This window comes from Microcebus murinus, chromosome 4 (assembly GCF_040939455.1).
Source record: "Microcebus murinus isolate Inina chromosome 4, M.murinus_Inina_mat1.0, whole genome shotgun sequence".
Lineage (NCBI taxonomy): Eukaryota > Metazoa > Chordata > Mammalia > Primates > Cheirogaleidae > Microcebus > Microcebus murinus.
The window spans coordinates 56943246-56969462 of NC_134107.1; the positions used below are offsets into that span (position 1 = coordinate 56943246).

General features: G+C 40.0%; 1 protein-coding gene across 2 annotated transcripts in view; it reads right to left on the bottom strand.

Moving 5' to 3' along the window:
* Positions 1–26217, bottom strand: part of LOC105883508 (olfactory receptor 51E1) — a 63235-nt gene that overhangs the window by 33066 nt on the left and 3952 nt on the right. Inside the window, exon 2 of one of the 2 annotated variants that reach the window (XM_012786632.3) lies at positions 18759–21805. The exons of the other annotated variant lie outside the window; for it this stretch is intronic. Coding sequence (XP_012642086.1) covers positions 20810–21763 — 954 coding nt within the window. The 5' untranslated portion in view covers positions 21764–21805 and the 3' untranslated portion in view covers positions 18759–20809. Of the gene's footprint in view, positions 1–18758; positions 21806–26217 lie in introns of those variants that run through there. 2 annotated transcript variants of the gene reach the window in all.

Sequence of the window (26217 nt, forward strand, 5' to 3'; positions counted from 1 at the left end):
CCCAAATGATCCAGTGACACTCTACAAAAAAGACACCTGCACTCGAATGTTTATAGCAGCACAATTCATAATTGCAAGGTTGTGGAAACAGCCCAAGTGCCCATCAATCCAAGAATGGATTAATAAAATGTGGTATATGTATACCATGGAGTACTATTCAGCTCTAAGAAACAATGGTGATATAGCACATCTTATATTTTCCTGGTTAGAGCTGGAACCCATACTACTAAGTGAAGTATCCCAAGAATGGAAAAACAAGCACCAGATATATTCTCCAGCAAACTGGTATTAACTGAGTAGCACCTAAGTGGACACATAGGTACTACAGTAATAGGGTATTGGGCAGGTGGGAGGGGGGAGGGGGGTGGGTATATACATACATAATGAGTGAGATGTGCACCATCTGGGGGATGGTCATGATGGAGACTCAGACTTTTGGGGGGAGGGGGGGAAATGGGCATTTATTGAAACCTTAAAATCTGTACCCCCATAATATGCCAAAATAAAAAAAAAAAATAATGAAGGAAATAAAAAAAAAATAATAAAGGACATGGGGGAAAAAATAAATAAATAAATATGTGGGAAGAAAAAAAAAAAAAAAAAAAGAATTAAAGTTAGTGAGTAATATACATGTTCTGCCCAGAGTGTTTGAAAGTAATCTGTTCTGACAAGGTCCTTGTGATAAACAAGTCTGACAAGGTCCTTGTGATAAACAAGGATGTTGCCTAGAGGCATAACAAAGGACCTGAGCTGCAAGTAGCAAGAGCAGCCCCGCCCCACAGCATTGGGGGTCTGGAGGCCACACGATAAACATATTGTTCCTGTGATTGCTGCAAACACCCCATAAGATGGCTGATTAGTCAATGGTGGGTAAGACCCCTCAAGGGAGGGGCAACCTAAGCCAGCACAGCCTCCGGAATTCAGCCAAAGATCTTAGGGGGTCACACTAAGAGAAGCTGGGGATGAGAAATACCCCCTGTGGATCACCTTGCCCATCCTTGCTAATCTCGGTCTTTATCTATGCCTAGTGCCTAGAGCAACCACCTTGAAATTCTGAGTCAGGGGATATCTGCTTTCCTAAGGCTACGAGTTCCAGAATTTATGGCTATCACTGCCACACCTGGGTGGTTATGTACAAGAAACTAACTTTAATTTTTTAGAGTATAAAAATAAAATGGACCTGGTGTATTATTACTCAAGTCAACCGTTTGTACATGTGTCTGTATTTTTCTTTGTGTTCTGCATTTGTGTTTTATGTTCTGCGTTCATCCTCCATCCTGTAAACGGGCCACGACACTCCATCCTTTGCTTGAAAGTCAACCACAGAAGACTATTGCACTGCAAAAGATAACACAGGTTTAACTGTATTACAGATTAGAAAAGTAAAAGTGGAGTAGGAAAAAAAGGCAAAGGAACCATTGATTAACTGTCTAGGAAAAAGAATGGATAGTAAAATTAATTCATTGCCACCATGACTGGAAACAATAGATATACATTTTTTTCAAAATTGTATCTCCACATTTTCAATCTCTATTTATTGAAAGTGCCCAGAAGTGATAACACTAGTAGCAGTGAGTAGAGCTGGAAACCACCTATTCATTTTGAAATCCCATTGCCTACTACAAATAACTTGGGATCCTTGAAGAAATGGATTCTTCTAAATATGAAGCAGGGATATATAAGGTGATACCACATTAGCTTGTGCCTGATACCAGAAAGAACATAAAAGACAATAAAGTTGTATCCAAAAATATACACAGAAACCCATTTGAACAGGCTACCAGTGCCTAAAGGTACATTAAAAATTGGAATATTGGTTGTGTGGGGTGGCTAAGGACTATAATAACAGCAATTTGTGAGGCCAAGATGGGAGGATAACTTGAGTCCAGGAGTTTGAGGCTGCATTGACCTATGATAGCACCACTGCACTCCAGCCTGGGCCTCACAGCAAGACCCTGTCTGAAAAAAAAAAAAGGAACATTAAAAATTATTAATAATTTATTATTAATTTTGACAGCAATCAATCATAACAAATGGAACTTTTTTAAAAACAGGTTGAGTCCATAATGAAACAAAAACAGAGAGGGAGGAAAGAAAAAAAAGAATGAAAATTAACCTTTAATAAAGAATTTCATGTAATCAAGAAGAAAGCATTGATAGATTTTAAAATATTACCTTTTTGTAGCTCTTAATGAAATTTAAGAATAATCAACAAATTCTTAATATTAGGAAATAAAATATTCACATAGCCTCAAAGTATCACTATACTGCTTCCTTACTAGAGAAAAATGAATGTACTTTTTTAATATAAAAGTTTGATAATAACTGCTTTAATCAAGTGATAAAATTTACCTGAATCAAAAATTAGATAATCTCACCTAAAGTACCTTTTGATTTGAACAATAAGAACATAACATCACATATGTATAATTCGTAACAATGATTTTTTGCCTGATTCTAACCATGAGGAAATAGAAAATTTAGAATATGAGAAGAAATGTGCACACACACAAGGATACAAACAAAAAGGCCTGGAATCATTTAAATAATGCAATATTATAAAATATGTGGTAGGGCAATTAATCTAAAGTAAAAGAGATTAAAGGTATATACCCAAATACTACCTTTAACCAGTCATTATTAGGACAATTCTGGAATTTTGAATATCTATTATATTGTTAGGTTAGTATAATTTATTTCAGTTTCAAATGATATCAAAAATATGAAGGCGATCTAATTTTAAAAGGTGCATGCTTAATATTGACAGAGAAGGCTTATAATGTCTACAGCTTACATTCAAGAGAGTCAGTAAAAAAGTGTGTGTGGGGGGGGGTGTAGAGATGGACAGGGAGAAAGGGAGAAAACCATGGGTAAAAAATGTCATCAATCTACTTCATGTTAATACAAGTGATTATCATAATATTTTTTCAACTTTTCCATAGATTTCAAATTTATAAAAGCTATAAAGTTTGAGCAGAGAAATACATATGGATTAGAAATATATGGATGTATATGCATATGTGTATATAATGTATATACACATTATATGTATACGGGTATGGGTGCAATCATTTATGTGTGTGTGTATATATATATATGCATATGTATGTATATCCACAGATACTAGTTCCCCAGGTGCTCCTATATTCCAACACGTACAGGACAAAGAATTATTACATAATTACTGATGGGGTAAGTTTCCATTCTGAGCCTGATGAAGCTGATGCATCACTGTTGAACATACAAAATTGGAACACAGAAGAAGCAAAATAATTATATAACTTTTCGACTAGACTGTAACTCCCATTAAGACTGGAACTGGGACTTGGCCCCCCAAACCAAAAGTCAAATCAGGAGGTCTAAACATGACACCTGAGCACACTGTGCTTTCCTTGATTGTAGTACTGAATACACTCTATTGTAATTACAAATAATTGCACATGAGACTGAAAACCTTGAGGACAGGATCAGGGACAATGTTTCAGTTGTCTTTATGTGCCTAACGTTTAACTTGGGCATGGCACAAAAAGCTCACCACTCCATAAATGAAGTTTCAGTAGACGGAGGAATGAAGACAGGGAAAGAATGTAGCAGAGAGCCTATGGATCTGGGCAGGAAAGAGGCTTTCTGCACAGGATCTAGCTCTCCATCGAATTGCCTGCAAATATAGGCAGCAGAGGCATGGACCCATAAATGACCCCACTGCCTCAGAAGGGCTCTGCCAGCTTTCCTTACTGCTGTATGACTCCCCTACTTTCTCCTATCTGGAAGATCAGTGTCCTTCCTGAAGGAGATAATAGGCTGTGTCCTCTGTGTCCTGACCTGGATCTTCTCTATTCTACGCCCTTTGAGGCCTGTACACACCTCCAATATAGCATTTGTTACAGGCTGTTGAGATTATACTTTGTATTGACCTCCCATTCTAGTTCCTGAAGGGCAGCACAGGAACATGATTGATATTGAATGTCTATATTCCTGGGTGGAGGGATTGTCCCAGAGAGGTCCTTTGGTATGCCACTTGAATAAATCTACATGTGATCCATAAGCCCTGAATAAATACCCTGAAGTGTTTCACCAATTTATTCAACAACAACCACTTCCTGAGTGCATGCCGCATTCTAGGCAATTCTGCACCAGGAGCTATATTCTGAGGCATAGCCCCATACAGCTGTGGAAAAAATGGGCATTCCTTCAGCCAAAAGAGCACCACCTTGCTCGAGAATGACTTTGTCTTGGCCTCCCACTACTGCTTGAGAGTATAAAATTAGAGACTCTAGTTTGTAATTATACTCGATTCTCTTCTCCAGGTTCCTGGGGATGGAGACACTCATTCCACAGTCCTCCCAGGCAGGCACTGTGCCCACTGGCAGGGGCACTGTCCTCACTGGTGGGGGCACTGTTCTCACTGGCAGAAGCACACTGAGAGAGGAAGTTGAAATAGGATTCAGAAGCCAATGTGTGGAAACACATTCACTTAAGATGCTTCTGCACTTCAGCCCATAGGCCTCTTCATGTTTTCAATTTACTTCACACTACAAGAAGGAAGGCAGGCCCTTCCTTCTTGGAAGGGGATGGAACAAACAGCGAGGAAGAATTCCTAGGTTGAATGACTATGCATCTCTCAGGACAGAAAAACAGAGAGATGGGCGAGCGCCCAGGAAACACACCTGCCCATGATCATCTCTCCCTGTCGCAGGGCCCCTCACACTCCATCTGTCCCCTCAGGTTGCTTCACTCAGAGATGCTGATGAAGAGAATGGTGCTCCCGCAGTGCCCTTGGGGAGAAGCCACAGGAAGTGGGGCTGCTTGACCTGGATGAGCAACCCTGGGGCTGAGAGGGAGTGGAGGGAAAGAGACCCCACTGACCCTGAGACTCAGGAAGGCTGGCACTTGGAGGGCTAGAAAATATTCTGTGTGACTCCAAATGGCAGAGCTGATATCACTGATGAGCACAGTAAAGGAAATATCTCCTCAGGTGTGGCAGAATGGACGTGCTGCACCTTGAGCCCCAAGAGATGAAGATTGTAGCCCCCTTTTTCCCTCCACAGCTCAGTTGCTCAAATATCTCATTTGCCTTGTACTGCGCCTTCCCAACACACATGCTCCACACATTTCCCCTTGCTCAGGGAAAAGTAAGCAGAGAATCTCCTCCGTGGCCTTAGCCCAGCATCTCTGGGGAGCAGCACCTCACCAGGGCATCTAGCCAGGGGTATAAGGACAGTGTGTCAGCTGCAGACTCTCCCTGGGCTCCTGCAGGATGTGGAGAGGCAGAGAACACTGTGACAACAAGCAGGGTGAGTAATGTGGGGCTGGACACGATTCCTTCTGCTCTATTTAGAAGACTGGAGTCTGCTTGGTGAGTCTGAGATCCCCTCACTGTAGCTGCTGCCAGGAGGAGGAGGTAGTGGATATGGGATGTTAGGAGATGGAAGGGGAGTGAGGAGGCCTGGACCTGCAAAGCTAGCAGGAGTGTGCCCCCACATGAGAGAGAGGAGGGAATGGGGCTACTTTCCTGAGTGCAGAGATTCCTCTGTTCAGATTATAATTCAGAAATTCTGATTCTGTGACCAAGCAGATTCATTTTCCCTTTGGTTTCTCTAAGTAGGGCAACTCTGTGAGGGTTTCTTAGACCTCATCTCAGTTACCAACCCAGGGATGATCTCAATGTTTACTTTTTTATCTCAGCTCTCACTATGAGATCATCCTTTCCATTCTCCTGAATAAAAAGAGAGTTAGGGAAATCATTTCCCTTTAGTGTAAGGGAATGAAGCATGGTGAATTCATTCTCCTGATTTTAGGCAACTCGAATCCCCCAGACACAAACAGTTACAGATTTTCAGATTCTTAGGATATTAAAATGGAAATCATTGGAGTGAGCTATGATGATACCACTACACTCTACCCAGGGTAACAAGCGAGACTCTGTCCATAAAAATAATAAAATAAAATAAAAATGATTTAAAAGATCATTCACATTTTTCATATGTCCTCTCGGGAGAGTTATAATTTTTAAATAGCATGAACTCTTTTTTGTCCTTGAAATAATACCTGAAGAACAAACCTGGTTTTATTTCCAAAATTAAAAAAATTAATATAATGCTTTCTGATTTCATGGGATCTAGGACACATGGCAATCCAAACTGGCTACTAAAATGGGAAGTTTAGTAAAAGAATGAAAACAAAACCAAAAAATTTCTTTTCAATACACAGAATCCTATCCCATCAGGCTTCTCATTACACCATAATATTCACAATACATAAATAATAATGGAAAGATCATTATCTTGAAATAAGGGAGAATTTAGTTTGATTGTTTAAGAGCTGCCCCAAATTTTTGGCAGCTTGTCTTAAAAGGTACTGTATTTTATACCTTGAGTTCTCAGCTCTCCCCAGAGTTACAGAGGACCTAAATATCAATCAAGGGATAACAACAAGTTCTAGGATAAGGGATGAAGGGTTTGTGACTCACTTAAGATGAGTTAAGTCAACACAGGATGAAAGAAAGAGAAATGTCACATTAATTCCAAGAAAATTTATCCTCAGATTCCTGAAAAGTAATTGGAGAATCTATTTTGATTTATGCTACCAACAACAAAGAGCATATTTCTTGGATTGACTCTAAATTTAAATAAGACTGACTAAAAGTTATGATTATATTTTTAATCTGAAGGAGCCACTCATCTTTACTATATGCAAACTGTATATTTTAAGTTGTGAATACGGGCAGCTTGGGGATACTCTCTTAATGGTTGGGGTAGATGGGAACTAGATTATAAAAATAAAGGAGTGTTCATCCAATAATGTATCCACTTGCTCATTCACTGATGATCCCTGTAATAAAATTTAAAGAGTAAACAAGCAACAACAACACCAAAAGAAAGAAAAAAAGAAAGAGAACAGAGAGTTTGAAATCATTAAAATCAGAATACTAAGACTCAATTAGGTTTCTGAAGAAATGTGACTTGGATTAGTAAAAAGAAAATCAAGAATGGGAAGATAATTAGCACAATAATAGGCAAATGGCTATGGAAAAAGGTCCAAAAGGGTCAGAATGTGTAATAAAAAGATTTTTAGAGAAATATGAAGAGAATACATCTGCAAAGCCCCAAATCATGTCACCATGAAACATTTCAAGACAATATCTCTTCCAGGTAATCTGACAAAACCAGCCCACACTTAACTGGTCTCCAGTATATAGTATATGCAATGACAAATACAGAGAATCTGAAACTGTTACAAGTTTTAAGCCGAAAAGAACTGAATTTGAATTTGGACTCTCACTTTCAGCCTGGCCTAGAGGACCTCACTAAGTCTCTCTTCTCCACTTTTATATTTTTAGTAATATAATTATTATTGTTATTATGTTTTTGGAAATGAGACAAAAATATCTATCTTATATGGTTACTTTTGAGACAGAGAGATATTATATACAAACAAAAAAGTGAGACATCTAATATCTGGATCATGGGAGATAAAATAGAAATTGTATTTGCTTAACAACAGACGGGAAAACTCGTGGTATTAGTAGGATAGACCTCACTGAACATTCAATGAACCTAAATTTATGCCTTTGATTCATGTTTCTGTTGGTGTCTGTAGAAATTTTTACTTTAAGGAAGAACACCTGAGTCCTCAGGCCTGCAGCTGTGACCCTCCCAGATTGGGCAAATGACAGTGCTGAATGATTTAGGGGGAGGCACATTCAAGGACAGATCAAGACCTCAGGAACGGTGCATTAAGGTGCTGAAAAAAATGTTTGTCTGGTTTCCTAAATTGTGGGAAATGGAGTAAATGGATGATTCTTGTATGGTATCAACTGAGGAATTATGAAGTTCTTAAGTCTGAAAAGAAGACCATTATTTCTGATGAAGAGCTGTAACCTGCCAGCTGGAAAGCGTACCCTCCAGCGGAATTCAAGAGTAAGCACTTCTTGGGAGGGGAGGATGCGACAGAATTTAGCCGAACAGGTTGGCCAAGTATACATGCTGAGCAGGTTACAGGAGTAGCTATGAACATTCACAAAGGGAGGGGCATGGAAGCATGTAGGCTAACATGTATATAATGTGCCCTATGTTCACTTTGGAGTGGGAGGAAGGGACAACATTAGTAGTGTTGGTTGAAATCAGAGGTGGAGCAAGTCTTTTGAAAAGGCTGGTTTTTGGTGAACCCTTAGGAAACAGTCTAGTGGTGGTTAGGGAAGGAGGGGTGTAAATAAGTGTGTCTTTCCTCCTGTCTCACATTGGGCAGGAACTCAGTTTTTAAGGTTTCCATACAGTTCCATTGGCCAAAAGGGGTCCATTCAGTTTCTTGGGGGCTTAGGATTTTATTTTTATTTCTGAAAGGCAATTTATACCCTGAATTGTGAGGGACTACAATACCCCAGTCTGGTATTCTCTACTCTGGGCATAACAGAACCCAAAATACTTGAGTGTTCTTAGTGACCCACTAGGAATCAATTGTCACTTTATTTATCAAATTTTCCTAGTACCTATTTTCATTCTCAGCCTGAGACTTCATCATTACTAAGTCTTGATTAAAAGAAAGAGTCAAGATTTTGCACTCAAAGCTTCCAAACACACACACACAAAAAAAACAACTTGAAGTTTAATATCTGTTTTATGTGGAAAGTTGCAGTTTCCTCTTTCTTTGGTGGACATAAGTATTTCTCTCCTTTCATTTTACTTAAAATATATCCCTTCTCTGACTATCAAACAAGTTAATTGTCAGACTCTGATGAAATAAAATATCAAAGGAATGGAGTACTGCAAAATTCCTTTGATTGGAATAACAATAAGATTCAGAAGTAAGACAAGACAATGTGATCATGATCATGATCATGATGATGGTGAACATTAGAACGTGCTTTATACTTTTAAGAATATTGACAAATGCTTTCATTTAGTGACAATGCTGTATGGAGAGTGAAAACAGTATTAAATGTACACTTCAAAGCAACTAAATTATTTGAACATACAATATATCATTTTTATTCTTGAAACTGCTAAGAGAGTGAAAGTTAAGGGTTCTCCACCACAAATATGAAAACTCTATGAGGTAATTCATGCATTAATTAGATAGATTTCACCATTGTACAATGTATATATACCAGAAAACTTCATGTAGTACATGATGAATACACATATAGTATATGTCAATTTAAAAAATAAATAAACTTGAAAAAACAACAACCTAATTCTAACTCAGTGAATTCTGTTCTGCTAGTTAGGGAGAAGTTAAACTACTGCTTACAACCCGCATTTGTCTTGAGGAAATATACCTTAATATCTGCACATCTGTGGACCAGTTGGTAATACAGAGCTAAGGCTGAGGTAGTGGATAACACTTAATAGAAAAGCCTACACAGCATAAATAAATGTCTTCCTAATGACAGGTGTCCTGTCAGTGTTCTCCTGTTTGCTCACATTGAAGAGCTCACACCTCTCTGGAGCTCTCAGCTGCCTTCAGAGGATGCTCCCTCCCCAGTCCCATGTCAACATCTCCTTCTTCCAGCCCGCTGCTTTCCTCATGATTGGCATCCCAGGCCTGGAGGCCTTCCACGGCTGGATCTCCATCCCCTTCTCCTCCATGTACACTGTGGCCCTCACTGGGAACTGTCTGATCCTCCTGGCTGTCAGGAGGACCCCCAGCCTGCACCAGCCCATGTACTACTTCCTGTCCATGCTGGCCCTCACTGACGTGTGCCTCACTTTGTCCACACTGCCCACCACCCTGGCTGTGCTCTGGTTTGACCATCGCCTCATCGGCTTCAACACCTGCCTGGCCCAGATGTTCTTCCTGCACTCCTTCTCTGTGGTGGAGTCCTCAGTGCTCCTGGCTATGTCATTTGACCGCTTTGTGGCCATCTCCAATCCCCTGCGCTATGCAGCTGTCCTCACAGATAATGTCATCATCAGGATTGGCCTGGCCATTGTGGCACGGGCTACTTTGTGCCTCTTCCCTGTGCCATTTTTGATTAAGCGTCTAAATTTCTGCCCTGGAAATAAATCCCTGTCCCATTCGTTCTGTTTTCACGCTGATGTGATGAGACGGGCCTGTGCTGACATCACCATCAACATACGCTACGGGCTCTTCGTGGTACTGTCCACAGGGGCCATAGACTCCCTGCTCATAATCCTGTCCTATACTCTCATCCTGCGCACAGTCATGGGCCTGGCCTCTCCCAGGGAGCGAATCCGGGCCCTCAACACCTGTGTTTCTCACATTCTGGCTGTATTTGTCTTCTTTATCCCGGGTATCACCATGTCCATGATCCACCGTTTTGGAAAACACCTGCCCCATATTGCACATGCTCTTGTTGCCTATGTGTACCTGATGGTACCTCCTGTGCTCAACCCCATCATCTACAGTGTGAAATCCAAGCCCATCAGGGAGGTCATGATCAGTGTGCTGAAAGGGAAGGCACAAGGCTGATGAAACCATGAAAGGTTCGGGGATCTGGGTACCATGAAAGGCATCTCTGTAGCCTTGCAGGAACCTGTTAGACCCAGCAAGCACTGAAAATCTCCCATTCACACTAAAACAGCAGGAAACCCATCAGGTTTATGTATGTTACAAATTTATGTTCACCATACTTTTCAAGGAAGCAGTGATGGACAATTAAAGACTGAGAAATAAATTAAGCATGTTCATGATCTTGTGCCAGACAAAAGTTATGCAAAGACACAACCAGACTATAGATGAATAAGTGCCATAAGGAAGTTCTACCCAAGAGATTGCTAGGGCCTGCAAATGGGTAGTGGACAGAACTTTACCAGGAAAGATTGGGAAAGCTTCCACAAAGGAGAGAATAATTTCTATTTCACTTTGAAAAATGTGTAGTTTTTCTAGGCAAAGTAGGAATTGAGTAAGCATGGAAAAAATCTAGAAAAAAAAAGAGTAAAATGAAAAGAAGACTACATTTTGAACAAGTGAAAGTGGTTGTGAAAAGTTTGCATTCTTGCACTTTTCTATGTCTCTACCACTTGTGATGTCTTTATAGGTATGGCTGTGGCATAGGGTTATAGAGGGAGCAGTAGGGTTGAAGCCACAGGGTAGGTGACCAAAGTTACAGGACTGACTGCACATGCTATGCTAAGGTGTTGGGTTTGTATCCAGTGCATAAATACCATTCTTTTTTTACTATAATATACATAAGTAGTATGAATTGCAGAATAGAAGTGTGTTAGACATGTGAACAAAACAGGAGCTAGGAAGACTAATCAGTTTATGCTCTTATAAAGTCTCAGGGTTTTCCAACACACCTTTTACACTGCCTAGAACATTCTCATCCCCCCCCACCTGTCTATGTCTCATTTCTAACTATTCTTCTTATTTGTCAATTATAGTATAAACCTAATTTTTCAGAAAATCTTGCTTAATGAATTCTCCTTTCCGCATTATTTGTTTCCTACACATACACAATAGTTTGTCATTTAACTAAACTGTGAGCCCCCAGGGTGCTAACATATATTCAGTACCTACTGTTGTTGGTGGAATAGTAGATGCTCAATAATTATTTTGAAGATCTAATTATAAATGATTTTAAACAGGTGATAAGGCAATGAGTTATTTATTTAAGAGACTCAATGCTGGGTAACAGACTTAAACCTAAGGTGTGAAACTCTTAGAATTCTAGAGGAAAATGTTGGAAACACTCCTCTAAACATTGGTCTAGGCAAATAATTTATTAAGAAGACCCCAAAGGCAATCACAGCAACAGCAAAAATAAATAAATGGGATCTGATCAAATTAAAAAGCTTCTGCACAGCCAAAGAAACTGTCATAAGAACAAACAGAGAACCTACAGAATGAGAGAAAATTTTTGCAAGCTACACATCCGATAAAGGGCTGATAACTAGAATCTATATAGAACTCAGGAAAATCAGCAAGAAAAAATCAAACAACCCTATCAAAAAGTAGGCAAAGGACATAAACAGAAACTTTCCAAAAGAAGACAGAATAATGGCCAACAAACATATGAAAAAAATGTTCAACATCTCTAATGATCAGGGAAATGCAAATCAAAACTACAATAAGATATCACTTATCTCTAGTGAGAATGGCCTGTATCAAAAAGTACTAAAACAATAAATGTTGGCATGGATGCAGAGAGATAGGAACACTCCAACACTGCTGGTGGGACTGCAAACTAGTGCAACCTCTTTGGAAAGCACCATGGAGATACCTTAAAGCGATACAAGTAGATCTACCATTTGATCCAGCAATCCCATTACTGGGCATCTACCCAAAAGAACAAAAGACATCCTACAAAAAAGACATCTTCATTCGAATGTTTATAGCAGCACAATTCACAATTGCAAAGATATGGAAATAACCCAAGTGCCCATCAATACATGAGTGGATTAATAAAATGTGATATATGTATACCATGGAGTACTATTAAGAAACAATGGTGATATGGCACCTCTTGTATTTTCCTGGATACAGCTGGAATCCATTCTACTAAGTGAAGTCTCCCAAGAATGAAAAAGTAAGTGCCACATGTACTCACCAGCAAATTGGTTTCACTGATCAACAGCTAAGTGCACATATAGGAATAACATTTATCAGAACTCGAGCAGATGGGAAGGGGGAGGGGATGGGTATATACACACATAATGAGTGTGATGCGCACCATCTGGGAGATGGACACACTTGAAGCTCTGACTCCAGGGGAGAAGTGGGGGGAAAGGTAACATACATAACCTAAAATAAAAGAGAGAGAGAGAGAGAGAGAGAGAGAGAGAGAGAGAGAGAGAGAGAGAGAGCGATAATTTGGAGACATTTACCTCCAGGGAGATTCTGTCTTTCAGAAGAAAGAATACACATAAATAATTGCAAAGGTTTGTGAAAAGGTTTTTGGATGAATTTAGATAGCTGACCTGGGGGCATGAGGTATGCAATACAACTGATTGGATTAAGTACTCTCTCCTAGTGAAAGTTTCCTACTTTTTAACCCTAGGAGTTCTCCTGGGCCCTTTTGCTGGAAGTGATGTCCTTCATATGTCAGTGAAAAATTCTGGCTCCATAAAGAGTTCTTGGAGAGAAGAAGGAAAAGAAAAAGAGTTTGAAGGGATACAATATAAGATTTGTTTATATGTGTCTGCCTGAGTGCATCTTCTTAGAAGTGAAGTTGTACATCCATGTGTGCTTTTCTCCGCACCTCCCATATTTCCACTCCTCCTACAGGGTGAGGTCAATTTTACAACATCTTGGTATGTCATGTCTCTATTAAAACTGTCTCATACATTCAGCTATCTGACTTGGAGCATTTTATCCTTCATGTATTAGCAAATAGTTCTTTTTTTTTTCTTTAATGACTACTATGTACCAGGCACTCTGTTACATGATGAGAATACAATAGTACCAAAACCTTGTGGAAGGAGTACACATTAATTAAATATGTATACAAATAAATATAGATTTGCAAAAGCACTAAGCCCTATTCATTTAGGCTTCTCTTCCCTCAGTAGACTGTATACTTCATGAGGGAAGAGTCTAAGCCACCCTTGTCTGCATTGCATTCTCAATGCAGGGTTCACACTCATTGTGATAGCACTAGTGTTAGTAGCACTAGAAACGTATTTGGTGACTGTATTAGTTTTCTGTTGCTGCATAATAAATTATAAAAAATATTATCTGCTTAAACCAACACCCATTTATGAGTTCACATTCTGAAGGTCAGAAGTATCAGTGAGCTTGGCTGGGTTCTTTGCTGAGGGTCTCATAAGACTAAAATAAAGGTGTCAGCTGACAGGGCTCTGCTTGGAAGCCCCAGGAAGGAATCTCTCCTGAATTCATTTTGATTATTGGCGGAATCCAGTTCCTTGAGGCTGTGTCACTGGGATTACCTTTACCTTGCTGTCTGGTGGCCTCCCTCAGCTCCCTAAGGCTGCCCATGTTTCTTCTTGCATGGCCTAATCCATCACCAAACCAGCAAAAGTACATCGCATCCTTGCCATGCTTTGCATATCTCTGACTTCTTCTGCTACCAGCTTGAGAAATGTTTTCCTTTTAAGGGCTCATATGATTGGACTAGGCCCACCTGGATATAATCTCCCTATCTTGAGGTCAACTGTGACATATGGCATTTCACAATCCCAGGAGTGATATCTAATCATATTCAATGGTTCTGAAAACTAGAGCAGGACATGTTTTATGAGGATATTTTAGAATTCTGCCTATCACAATGACTAAATAAGCAGATTAACTAATGGATGGTTCTATGAAAGTGTACAATAAGTTTGTCTGATCTTCTCTAAGGTGTTAAGCATGTCTTTTCTCAAGAAGTGATAATTAAGGGGAGGCCTTAATATTGAAGATAAATTAGCTGTGGAAGAGTGTTTAGGGGAAGATGCATTATTAGGCAGAGAAAACCATGTCTCCAAACAGGCTTCAGAAAGAGGAAGCATGGTGAAATACAGGAATGAAACAAAATGCAATGGAACTGGAAGTCAAAGAGAAAAGAGCCTATGGTTGAAGCTTAGTCTGAAAATATAAATGATCATCAACCAAAAAGATGGAAATAATTAGTATTTTAAGCAGGAGTGACAGTGGTTTTGACATAATCACATTTTCTTTGGGGAAGATCATTTTATATTGTGTTATAGAGAATAGATTGAATTAAAGCTATAATGCATGCAAATTTACTAGTTAGAATTCTATTGAAACAGTCAGAATGGGATTTACTGGAAACTTGAACTAAGGGAGTGGTGAGACTGATAAAAAATAAGATATGTCCAAAGTTATAAAATAGGCATAAATTATATAACTTGATTTTGGATTGAATATGAAGACTAAGAGAAGAAAAGGAACAGACCAAGGATAACTTCAAGGTTTGGGGCTTGCATATCAGGACAAATGGTGGTATGATTACTGATATATGAAATATGAATAGATGAATATAACTGGGTAAAGAATACCATGAGTTTGATTTTGTAGACTTTGAGCTTGAACTCCCTTGGAAGCATCCAAATGGTGAGATTGCACAGGCCATTGGACTTACAAACCTAGAGCTCTATACTAGCTCAGTAGTCTACTGTAGAGATACAATTTAAGTCACTGACATACAGATGGCAATAAAAGTGTGATTGCATAGGAATTAGAGGCCTGATTCTAGTCCCTTTTATACCATGTCTTCTCACCAGGGAGAGTAGAGTGTATATGCAAAGGAAACTGAGAAGTATCCAGAGAGCTAAGAGGAAAACCAGACTGTGATGCCACGAAGTGCGAAGGAAGAAAATGTATCAAGAAAGAGGGAGTGGTCAACTGTGTTAAATGTTGTTGAGAAATCAGGTATGATAAGGACTGAAAACCTCAGAGGTCCCTGATAACGTATAATAAAAGTTTTTTGAAAGAGTTATATGACAGATACAGAAATTAAGATCAGTTATAGATAACTTCCCTAAAAATGAGACTATTAAAGGTAAGATATAAGGAAGGAATATAGGGTCTAGAGAGGTCTATATTTGTTGTCCGTGTTGTTTTCAATAGGGAAGAGACTTGAACATGATAAATGCTAGGAGTGATTCCTCTGAGGTTGAAGATCCACAAGGGAGGAGAGACAATAATGTAAGTTTCTTGAAAAGGGAAGAGGGGAGTCATCCAAAGCAAATTAGTAAAAACCTATATGAGACCCAGCTTGATGGCACCTTGATTAATGAAGACTTTGTAATAATTATGGCAGTGTAAGGAAATACCTCCTCCTTTGATAAATTCATACTTCCAATGTCTGCTCTAAAAGGATAAAGAGCAATCTTTACCTGAAACCCTTACTTTTCATGTTTTATTTCCTTTAGTTTTTAATTTATTTACTCAACAACTATTAAATTATTGCTATGTTTACAAGGCTAGAAAACCTTAAGAACAACAAAAACATTTTCAGAGACTTGACACATTAGCAGTTTATTGTTCACTTTTTCAACTCCCAGGTGCAAGTATAACTGGGAGTTGCAAGTGGGAGGAGTCAGGTTATACAGAGTTTTCTGAGGAAGAATCCAGGCTGCTGTGGTTTACCATGTGTAACACACAGCTTTCCAAGTCACATTTACTGTCAATGTGGAAGATTGCACATGGGGGGCTTTATAAGGCAGGCATAGATGTGTCACATGTCACTTCCACTCACATTGGAAGTAATGGCTGGAATTTAATCATCTGAAAAGTAGAAAGTGTCTACCACAAGCACTACCACATTCTAGGTACTTTGCTGGGGATTCAATGATAAGCAAAAATAGATTCAACAATGAACAGAGATGGCATTCAATAATGAACAATGCCCTCATGTACTTACAGTCTAGCAGCAAATACAAGTATTAGTAAAAAGTTATTGAAATAAAACTTTCCAAGTCTAGATCAAAAAGAGTGAGAACATCTTTCACCCCTTCTTAGAGTATTCCTTCCCACTATCTAGCTTTTCTAAAGACACACCTTCTCTGGTTGATTTGCACTAGAAGTAATTTCTGCCTTCAGGAATCCTCCCTCTATCTTTGGAAGTGTGGCTTCCTTCCAGTGGTATACCTATATTTTAATACAGAAAAATAATCCACAATCACCAGGAACAGCTTAAAAATAGGGAATATGTTTCCTCTCAATAATGATGGTGAAAAAGATTAAAAGGAAGAATAAGTGGGGGAAAAAAGGAGGGGAAAATGGGTTTGAGAGGAAGTCAGTGCTCTGGAAAAGTCTCAGAGGAAGACCCTGGAAAAATAACAGCTCTATTTCCTATACCAGCTCCCCTGGCACCTGTGGCCTAAAGTGGACTTGCTCCCACTCACACCAAATCTTTCCTACAACTTCAGTAACAGAATTTTTTCTTAAAGTATACTTTAGGTCAAGGTGTGAGCTCACGTATACAATGTTAAGAGAATATGCCGTACCTGAAAGCTCTCTTAAGTCAGGTCCTCTGTCTTAATCTTCTTTATATCCCCAGCTTCCCTAACATGGTTCTTTATATCAATAGATTTTTCCCATAGATGTTTATTGGATAAGTGAATAAATAAATAAATATATTGATCAAGTGATGCTGGCTAGTATGGCGCTGCCTGCCTCAGCACCAGTTCTTCTTGTGACCTCTCTCAGGAATGTCCATTGCTCCAAAAGCCTCCCTTGCCTGGCAGTACCCATGCTGAAGTCTGACACCGACAATTGCACTCTCTTTCATGTCCCACTTCAGGTTTCCTCCAGATTCTCCATACCCACTTCCTTCGCCTGTCTTAGAGTGAAAAGCCCTGCATCTCCTTTGGCTTCCTTATGAGTGAAAGAGGCAAGACCACAATCTGTTTTGGCATCAGCTTTACTCCCTTTCTATCAAGTCCAAGATAAAAAGCTACAAGATTCCAGGGAAGAAGAACTTTGAGCATACTATGTCTGAGAGATAAACAATGAACATTGACTCTGAAACCCTAAATCAATGGAATAGTATGGCTCCTACCCAAATCCAGGTCTTTCTATCTCAAGAAAGCCAGACACAGTGAAAGGGGATGACCATCCACACGTATGTGAGTCTTATCTCAACTGAATTAAAGAAATGATATAATCCAGTTTATTAACTTGAATAGATATTACTCAGCAGTCTCAGTTGCATGAAGAGATCTGGGAACACTGGAGAGAGAACACAGTTTTTGGTCGGATAATTCACAAAGAGCTTTATTTTATGAGTTGTTACTAAAAGAAAAATGACAACACAAAATTCATATGAAGGGAATACAGACTTAAAAGTACATGAAAACATTGAGAGATATCAAGTATTATAAAGCTGAATGATTTAGTATATAGAAACATCAGAGACATTATATTAGAAAAATAGGATGGGAAGAGGTACAAAGGGAAGAGGAAGCTACTGTTATTCTAAGAAGTTTGGACTGTATAAAGGATGCAGTAAAAGACCTTTGCTGGGTTTTAAGCAGGGGAATAAGATAATGAGAGTTGTCTTTAGAACAACACCTCCAAGCTACGTGGGATTTAGGACTAGTGCAAAAGATGCTCAAGGCAAGGATTCCTAGGTGGAGGTTGTGGCAATTGTCCACACAAGACGTATCTGGACCTAAGCGTTGATAGTCATAATAGAGGGCACAAGACGTGTTAATGAAATATTTCTAAATAAAACCTAAAAGAATCAGTGATTTAGAGACTGAAATGTAATATCATTCAGACTTCTCCAAGACCCAACAAAGGTCCAAGTGGCTAAGATGGTAGAGCCGGAGACAAAAGGATCCAAGCAAAGGAAATGGGCAAGGTAAAAGAATGCCCACCGTGAAGGGCATATGATGAAGGCCTTTGTCTAGAACATATCCTAACTGTCCTGCAAAATCCCTTAAAAGAGGATGTATCTACTCCTCAACTTGGTTCTCAACTCTGGGTTCTCTCCTGCTATATTTTTGCTGCTGTTTCTGGTATTTAATACTTGTTGGGAAATGTAAGGAAGGTGTGGGTGGGGGGATGTGTTTGTGTATTAACATTCACAAAATGGTTAAATCACTCAGGATCATCTTGGCATATCAAAGCATATCCTGGGCATATTCACTCTCATAGACTTGAAGTCCATTGTAAAATCTGTGATAATGACTGCATACCTAGAAAAATTTTAAAATGAGTCTTTCTGATTTAACTAACTATTATCCATCATGGATAACATTAATAAGTCTGTCTTCAGTAGGATTCCAAATATGAAACAGATGTACACATTTATCATATGCTCATGCAAAATCATGCACACAAATACATATTAAAAATCTGGAAGAATAAACCCCAAAATACTAGCAATGTTTAATATTTTAATGAGACAACTTTATTGAAGGTTTTCATTACATTTTTATTTCTTTTATCTCTTTAGGGCTTCTAAGATTTTTGTTTCTAAGATTTTTGTTTAAGATTACCATATATTGCTCTACATAAGAAAAACATCTGGCTTTCATTCTGTCTTTTTCTCTCAATCCCAATGGCAGGGCACTTCTGGGCAAAGGGCTGACCCTCCATAAAGTTCAAAGTGACAAAGCCCTGCACTGACCTTAGTTTATTCTCCTAGTACTGTTGGCCACCACTCACCTGGGCATAGCAGAATCCACATTGCCCATAATTCTTATCTTCCAGATTCTAGTTCAAGAAGTTAGATATGCTGCCTCTATGTGTCCTCTCTATCAGGTACACCTCTGTAATAGTAATTATGTCAGAAGATTCTGGCTGGCCATGTGTCATGCTCTCCACTATGCTGCCTGCCTCTCCTACTCACCTACCTCACTTTGGGTCTGACCAGCATCCCCTGTGGGTGGTGATCTCATTCCTGCCTTGTTCACTCCTACTGCAGTGGCCACACCCACTCCTTTCTATTCTGCTTCCCTCTGGAAGTGCTGTGCCTGGTTTGTGGGTCTCCCAGATGAGTCTCTTGGGCTACACCCATGCTAAATACAGCTGTCAGAGATGCAGTATTTATTACCTTGACCTACAGTCTTATTATCCAATTATCAACACTGCGAGCTTGTCCGGCAGGACAGTTCAAAGATCTGGGGATGTGTGGTGTCCACTTATATGCTTTCCTCACTTTTTGTGGTCCCATCCTTCCCTTTGCCTTGCTTCCTGGACAGCCACATGGGCCACTGTCCCTAGTCAGCCTCCTGGTGCCTCTTGCTCTTGACTCCCTGGTCTGTGGTAGCTAGTCCTGCCATTTTGCCTTGGGCTGCTGGATGTTCTCAGCTGTTTCTCTCTATAAACTGTCTCTCAGATGTCGCAGTGACTCCACTGCTAATCACACTATTTCCCAAACAAGCCACTCCCCAAACATACTTATGTTTCTACACAGGTACAGTGACAACTGGACCAGGACAACGAGCAAGAGTTCTTGGGATTAAAGCCATGAGTTCTGTTGTCAGGAAACTCCTAAATACAACATTAGAAGAGTGGGAAGTAATTAAATACCTTCTCTAGAAACTGCAAGACTCTGGAAATGCCTAACTCACTCTCCTACTGGTCTCTTTAACAGTTCTTCTACACAATATGAGATTGGACACTACAAGTCTTATTTTTTTTTTTAGCTTGTGTGACCTCATGCAATTCACTGATCCCCACTGAACATCAATTTCCCCATTGCTACAACTAGGGTACTAATAATATCCCTGCCTAAATAAAAAGGTTCATTAGAAAATTAAATAGAAAAAAAAGAGTGTCCATATGCTATGAAAACAACAGAGTGTGTCATCTATCATTAATGTAAGCAAATGTAGTCTTTTCAAGGTTTTACTTCCAATCTTTCCCTTAAGAGCTAGTGCCCAGAAGAAAAGAAATTATTTCTTCTCTGTATAGGTAATTTTGAAGAAGGTAATCCAGGTACATCTCTTTTCCTGAGATCCAATATAGTTGGAAGTTCTGAAGAGAAAGTGACACTTTTAGGACAGATTATCTCATGTTATTGTATCCTTGTGTTTACTTTCCTTTTGCCATGCTTAAGCCTTTGGTAAATGTTCTTTAGATATTCCATCCTTATCTCAGAATGCTGTGGACCATCAGTAGTATCAGTTTAGATTTAAAAGGGACAGTAAAATGGAAAATAATAAACTTCTAACCACAACCAACTCAGGTTCTTAATAATTATACAGAGAGTAAAACCAAAGAGGAAAACATATTGAAACATTGAGATTGGGAGTATATGATCCTACTATCCCTTTCCACATGGAGATTCCCCAACCAGATTCATCTTTGAAGGATCTGAGTTGTATTTTTATTATGGGAGATGTATTTTCTTAACACTGTCTTCCAAAATCTTGATATGAAATTCTGAATCAGAAGAATTTGGATGGAAAAGACGTTAGATCACTGACACCTAGGGATCCGACGTGTGTGTGGCCACATGGAAAAGACGAAGGATGCGCTGCCTGATCTCCTTTGTCTTCACTCCATAGACGATAGGGTTGAGCACAGGAGGAACAAGCAGGTAGATGTTGGCCATGATGACAGGCAGGAGCGAGTCACGCCGCTTACTAAAGCGGTGCACCATAGATAATCCAATGAAAGGCACATAGAATATAAAAACAGCACACACATGAGAGACACAAGTGCTAAATGCCTTGGCCTGGGCTTCCCGTGTCAAGCCCAACACAGTCTTAAGGATAAGCAGATATGAAAGGGAGATTAGGAGTGAGTCCAGGCCAATGGCAACGATGATGACAATGAGGCCATAGATGACATTGACCCGGTTGTCAGCACAGGCCAGCATCATGACATCTTGGTGTAGGCAGTAGGAATGGGAAAGGATGTTAGAGTGGCAGAAGGGCAGCCGTTTGATGAAGATAGGCAGGGGTGCCATCAGCGCAGCCCCCCGCAGAACAGCCGCCACGCCAATCTTGGTGACACGAGGCAACGTGAGCATAGTAGCATGACGCAGTGGGTGGCAGATGGCCACATAGCGGTCAAAGGCCATGGCCAGCAGCACTGTGGACTCCATGCCAGATAAAGAGTGGATGGCGAACATCTGTAGCAGACAAGCATCAAACTGGATGGTAGTGGAATTGAACCAGAAAATCGCCATCATTTTGGGCATGGATGAGGTGGAGATGAGAATGTCAAGGCCTGAAAGCATGCAAAGAAAGATATACATGGGCTCATGTAGACTGTGCTCAGTCCATACAATGTAGATGATTGTCAGGTTTCCTAGCACGGCAATAAGGTAGAGGGAGCACAAAGGGAAGGCCAACCAGAACTGAGCTTCTTCCAAGCCTGGGAGGCCGATTAAGATGAAATATGTGGCACTGGATTCATTGCCATTGGGGGCCACCATAGTGAAAAAGATGAGCTGTCACCAGCACCAGGCAGGTAGAGGCTGGAATGTAAAAATAAGCCATTGTCAGATCTTCCAAAATCCCAATACCACACCTCCTGATGTCCTATTCTCAAACCCAAACTCTAATTCCATTGCCTATCCAAATTTTTATCCTATTCTAAATTCACTCTAACCAAATTGAAGGATCTGGGGAAAATTTACCCAGTTCCACTTACTTACCCCATCAATATCAATCCTGATAGCCAGTGAAATACTAAGATAAAATTTTTTCAGTCTATTTTAAATCATTTAGTTATCCAAAAAAAGGCTACTGAGTATACATCAGTCTTGGACGGTAAAAAAAATTCTCATCATTTCTTCTATTCTATCCTATCCTTCCCTATGCTTAACTCTTACTGTAATTCTAAGCATATCATTAGACTATCTCTACAATGAATTCCAGTCCAAATGCAGCACTACTAATAGTAACAAAGATTGACATTTAAACATAACCTCATCACTAATCTAATGATGTCACCAGTTCTAGTCTTAACCCTAACTTTGACATTAACCAAAGATCTAAACTTAATAGCCATTTCAACCTTAATCTAGAACTTAATGGAACCTATTTTATTATGATGAACCCTAATCCATTAAAACCTGACACTACCTTCATCCTGAACTCTAACTCCATATTTCACAATTGCCCACGTGCCTGTCCATAGTTTTACACTTGTCCAGACTACTCAGTTTATATTGGAAAAGGAACAATGGCTATAGTGAGTGCCATAGGTATCCCACCCAGATCCCATTCACAAAGCCAACACACCAATCTCCCATCTGCAGTGAGTGTTGAATGCTAAGGCCTCACAGCTTCCCCTTTCTCCAAAGAATTGTCTTTGGTGAAATGGGAGGCACCTCACCCAGGAGATTACAGCATGCCCTCATGAGGCACATCTAGAGGTCAGTGACTGCCTAACATAAGGGTACAAAGGCCAGCCCTTGCATCCAGGTGGGAACAACACTGTGGTGCAATTTGTGCTTCACAGCTTTGTTTTTTTTTTTTGTGCTGAGGCTGGCCTCCAGCTGAGACCACATCCTTGCTTAGCTTTTGTCTCCTGCCCTAGCCAGCTTCCCTCCTGCTTCTTCTCATGACATCACTCCCTCAATATATCTTTTGGACAAGAATCCCCATTTCAGGATCTGCTTCTAGGAGACCCATCCAGCCCAAGAGAGTGGGATTGACACAATTAGAACACTAACTCTGAGTGACGATGGCATTGGAAACACTGAGGAATAATCAATCCTAGAGCAGGGTTCAGGCTGAATATGAATTTAATCTGGCTATAAAGCTGATATGTAAAGAGATATTGCTGAGGTGGAAAATGTCAGTTGAGTTATCTTAAATTGCATCTCTCTGTTAAGAATTAACTAGCTCCCTTCCTCCCTTCCATCCACAAATACTCATGTGCTCCTACCTCAGGTTGAGCATCCCTTATCCAGAATGCTTGGGACCAGAAGTGTTTCTGATTGCAGATTTTTTCAGATTTTGAAATATTTGCATTATACTCACCAAGTTCAGCATCCCTAATCTCAAAATCCCAAATTTGAAATTCTCCAATGAGCATTTCCTTTGAGTGTCATGTTGGCACTCAAAAAGTTCCAGATTTGGAGCACTGCAGATGTCTGATTTTTAGACTAGGAATAGTCAACCTGTATTCATCAGATCATTAGATTATGTACTTTGTAGTTTTCAAATAGTTTCAAACCTTGAGACCTGGGGTAGGGGCTTCAGGCATGGGTTACCAGGATGCACTTGAGTGTGAGGCAGGCTCATGGCCAGCATAGGAGGGGTAATAGACCATTCACTGGACTCAGGATGTGTCAGTGATAATGGTTCCATCAGTGGTTCCAGCTGTCATCTGGAGGTTCCCAGAAAGAGTTCAGTGGGAAAACACCAGGAGCATGAGTTTTAAAACAGAGGGTGACAGACTTCAATTCAATCTGCTGGAAGGAGAAGGTTAAGGCAGAGAAACTATATTTAACCTAGAATTTTGGCAAAGAGGCCCAAGTCATCAATGTCCCTGCACTCCTCTGTAGTTTCCCTGTGGCATGTGGCACCATGAGCAGTCCCCTCCTTCTTAAACTCTTCCCTCTCTGTCCTGCTGTCCCTTATCTCCCTCTCATCACTAGTTCTTAGTCTCCTTTCTGGATCTCCACCTTCCTCTTCGTGACTCTATAACATACCCTTACATCATAATGTTCTTTTTTTATCTTCAGGGTTATTCTTGTTCCATACTTTCTTCCCTGACCATCTCATCCCTTTCAGTAAATCTATTTATAGATAGATAGATTATATTGTTTCCCAAATCTATTTAGTGAGCTCTGAATTCTCTTTTGTGATCCAGATTCATAACTCTAAATTCTTACTGAAAGGGTCCACCTGGTTGTCTCTCAAGTACATCAAACTCTCCATGTCCCCCAAACTGAGCTCTTCCACAGACAGCCTGTACAGCTGTGTAGAGTGAGCGTCAAATTCCATCCTGCATTGAAATCTCAGTCAACAACCTCATGAGCTGTGTGATCTGGGGAAAATCATTTAACCTTTCTAAGCCTCAGTTTCCTCACTTTTAAAATGACGATAATAGAACCTGGCTAATAGGGGTCAAAGTGAGGATTACATGATATGACAGGCGTAAAGCATTTAATCCATACCCCACACATAGTAAGTATGCAAAAAAATGATACCTGTTTCCCTCCAGTATTTCTTTTCTCTGTTACAGTGGCCTGAGCAGCCTCATAAGCAAGGTGCTTGGACCCTGACTGCTGTGCCTCTAGTGTGAACCTCCTCATCCGCACAGTCCCCATACTCTAACCAGTTGAAATCAGGTCACTACCTACTGTTTCAAAAAATACCCTTGAAACTCCAAATTGATTCTAGAATAAGACTAACCCCCTTAGGAAGTAGCTAACAGTCTATCTTTCAGCATCTGACCCTACATGCTCCCTCATCACCCCTCTCTATGACCCCTGTGCTCCAATGGCATTTCATAAATGTTTCACTGATTTTTGTCACTCTGCATATTTCTGTCTTTTTATTTCTCATACCTTTGTCCAGAGAACCGCTTTCTACCCCCACCCCAGATCTCCCTCCTTGACCACACTCATTTTTCTCATCCTGGCTTACTGTTTCATACACTACTATCACGAAGCCTCTTTCCCCTGGGTATAATTAAATGTTTGCTTCTCTGTGCCCCAAAGAACTTTATTTAGGTCTTTTTTATTTGCATTTACCATCCTGATAATAATAACTATAATAGCTATTGCTATATTTATTTCCCCTGAATTATGAGCTCCTTAATGCTGGGGACCCTACTATATGTATTAATTAGTATACATGCAGCATAGTTTGTGCCTGAGAGCAGGGGAAACCTAGGATCCCTCACCTGGAGACATCAGCAAGAAGATTCTAGTACTCCAGAGGGCCAGATATCTCTGCCATCCCGCAATTTTATACAAACAAACATAGTAGAGCAGGGTGGTCCCCAGGATGAAAATGTGCTGCCTTAGGAAACATATTGGGAAAGAATCATACATGAGCATAAGCAACCCTATTGCCTCTGAAGATAAAGTGACATAGCGAGCAGAATCCTGGTGTTGGAATGCAAGTCTTGGCTCTTAATAAATGCAGAGAATAATAATAGCTTCATAGTGCTGCTGTGAAATTATATGAGATAAAGTATGTTGAAGGAAGTTGCAAAAACTTAATCGCAGTGCACATAGCACATTTCTTCCACCAAAAAGGGGAACAAGGCCTCTGAAAATGTAGGAAGTTTCTAAATGCCTTCATTTCCCAATATGTGTCACCATTATCATCATTCGGCCCCTATGCACACACTCAGGCACATACATACTGACTCGCAGTCGATCTCTCACAATGGCAAGAGTGGGCACTGATATAGAGATATCAAAAATAAGAAAGGGGAAGATCCAGCTAGCCTGGGAGCAAGGTGGCTAGGCAGCATAACACAGGCAGCTAGAGCTGGAGGTGAACTAGCAAGCCAGCCCTCAGAAGTCTGCAGCAGGAGCAAAATGAAGGAATGTAGAGGGAGCCAGCCAGACAACCCAAGTACCACCCTTCAGACCATCCAGCCCTGAAGCATCCAAATCTCCAACGGTCCCTCCAAGAGGCAGAAAGAGAGACAGGATGACTTCCAGGTGGCCCTCAAGTCTAAGCAGCTATTAGTAATTAGGACTCAGAGAGATGATTTGGAGCTCCGGAGGAAGTTGGAATTCAATCATTCTATATTAAAAGTAAAACACAATGAAGGAAAAATAAACTGAGAAAGCTTTTCATTTTTTTTTTTTTTTTAAGAAAGCCCACACACTACCCTAATCTCCAGGGAAGAGCTTTATGCTTGAGATTTTCTCTAAAAAAGTAGAACTATCTTAACAAGTCCTAGGAATATGTC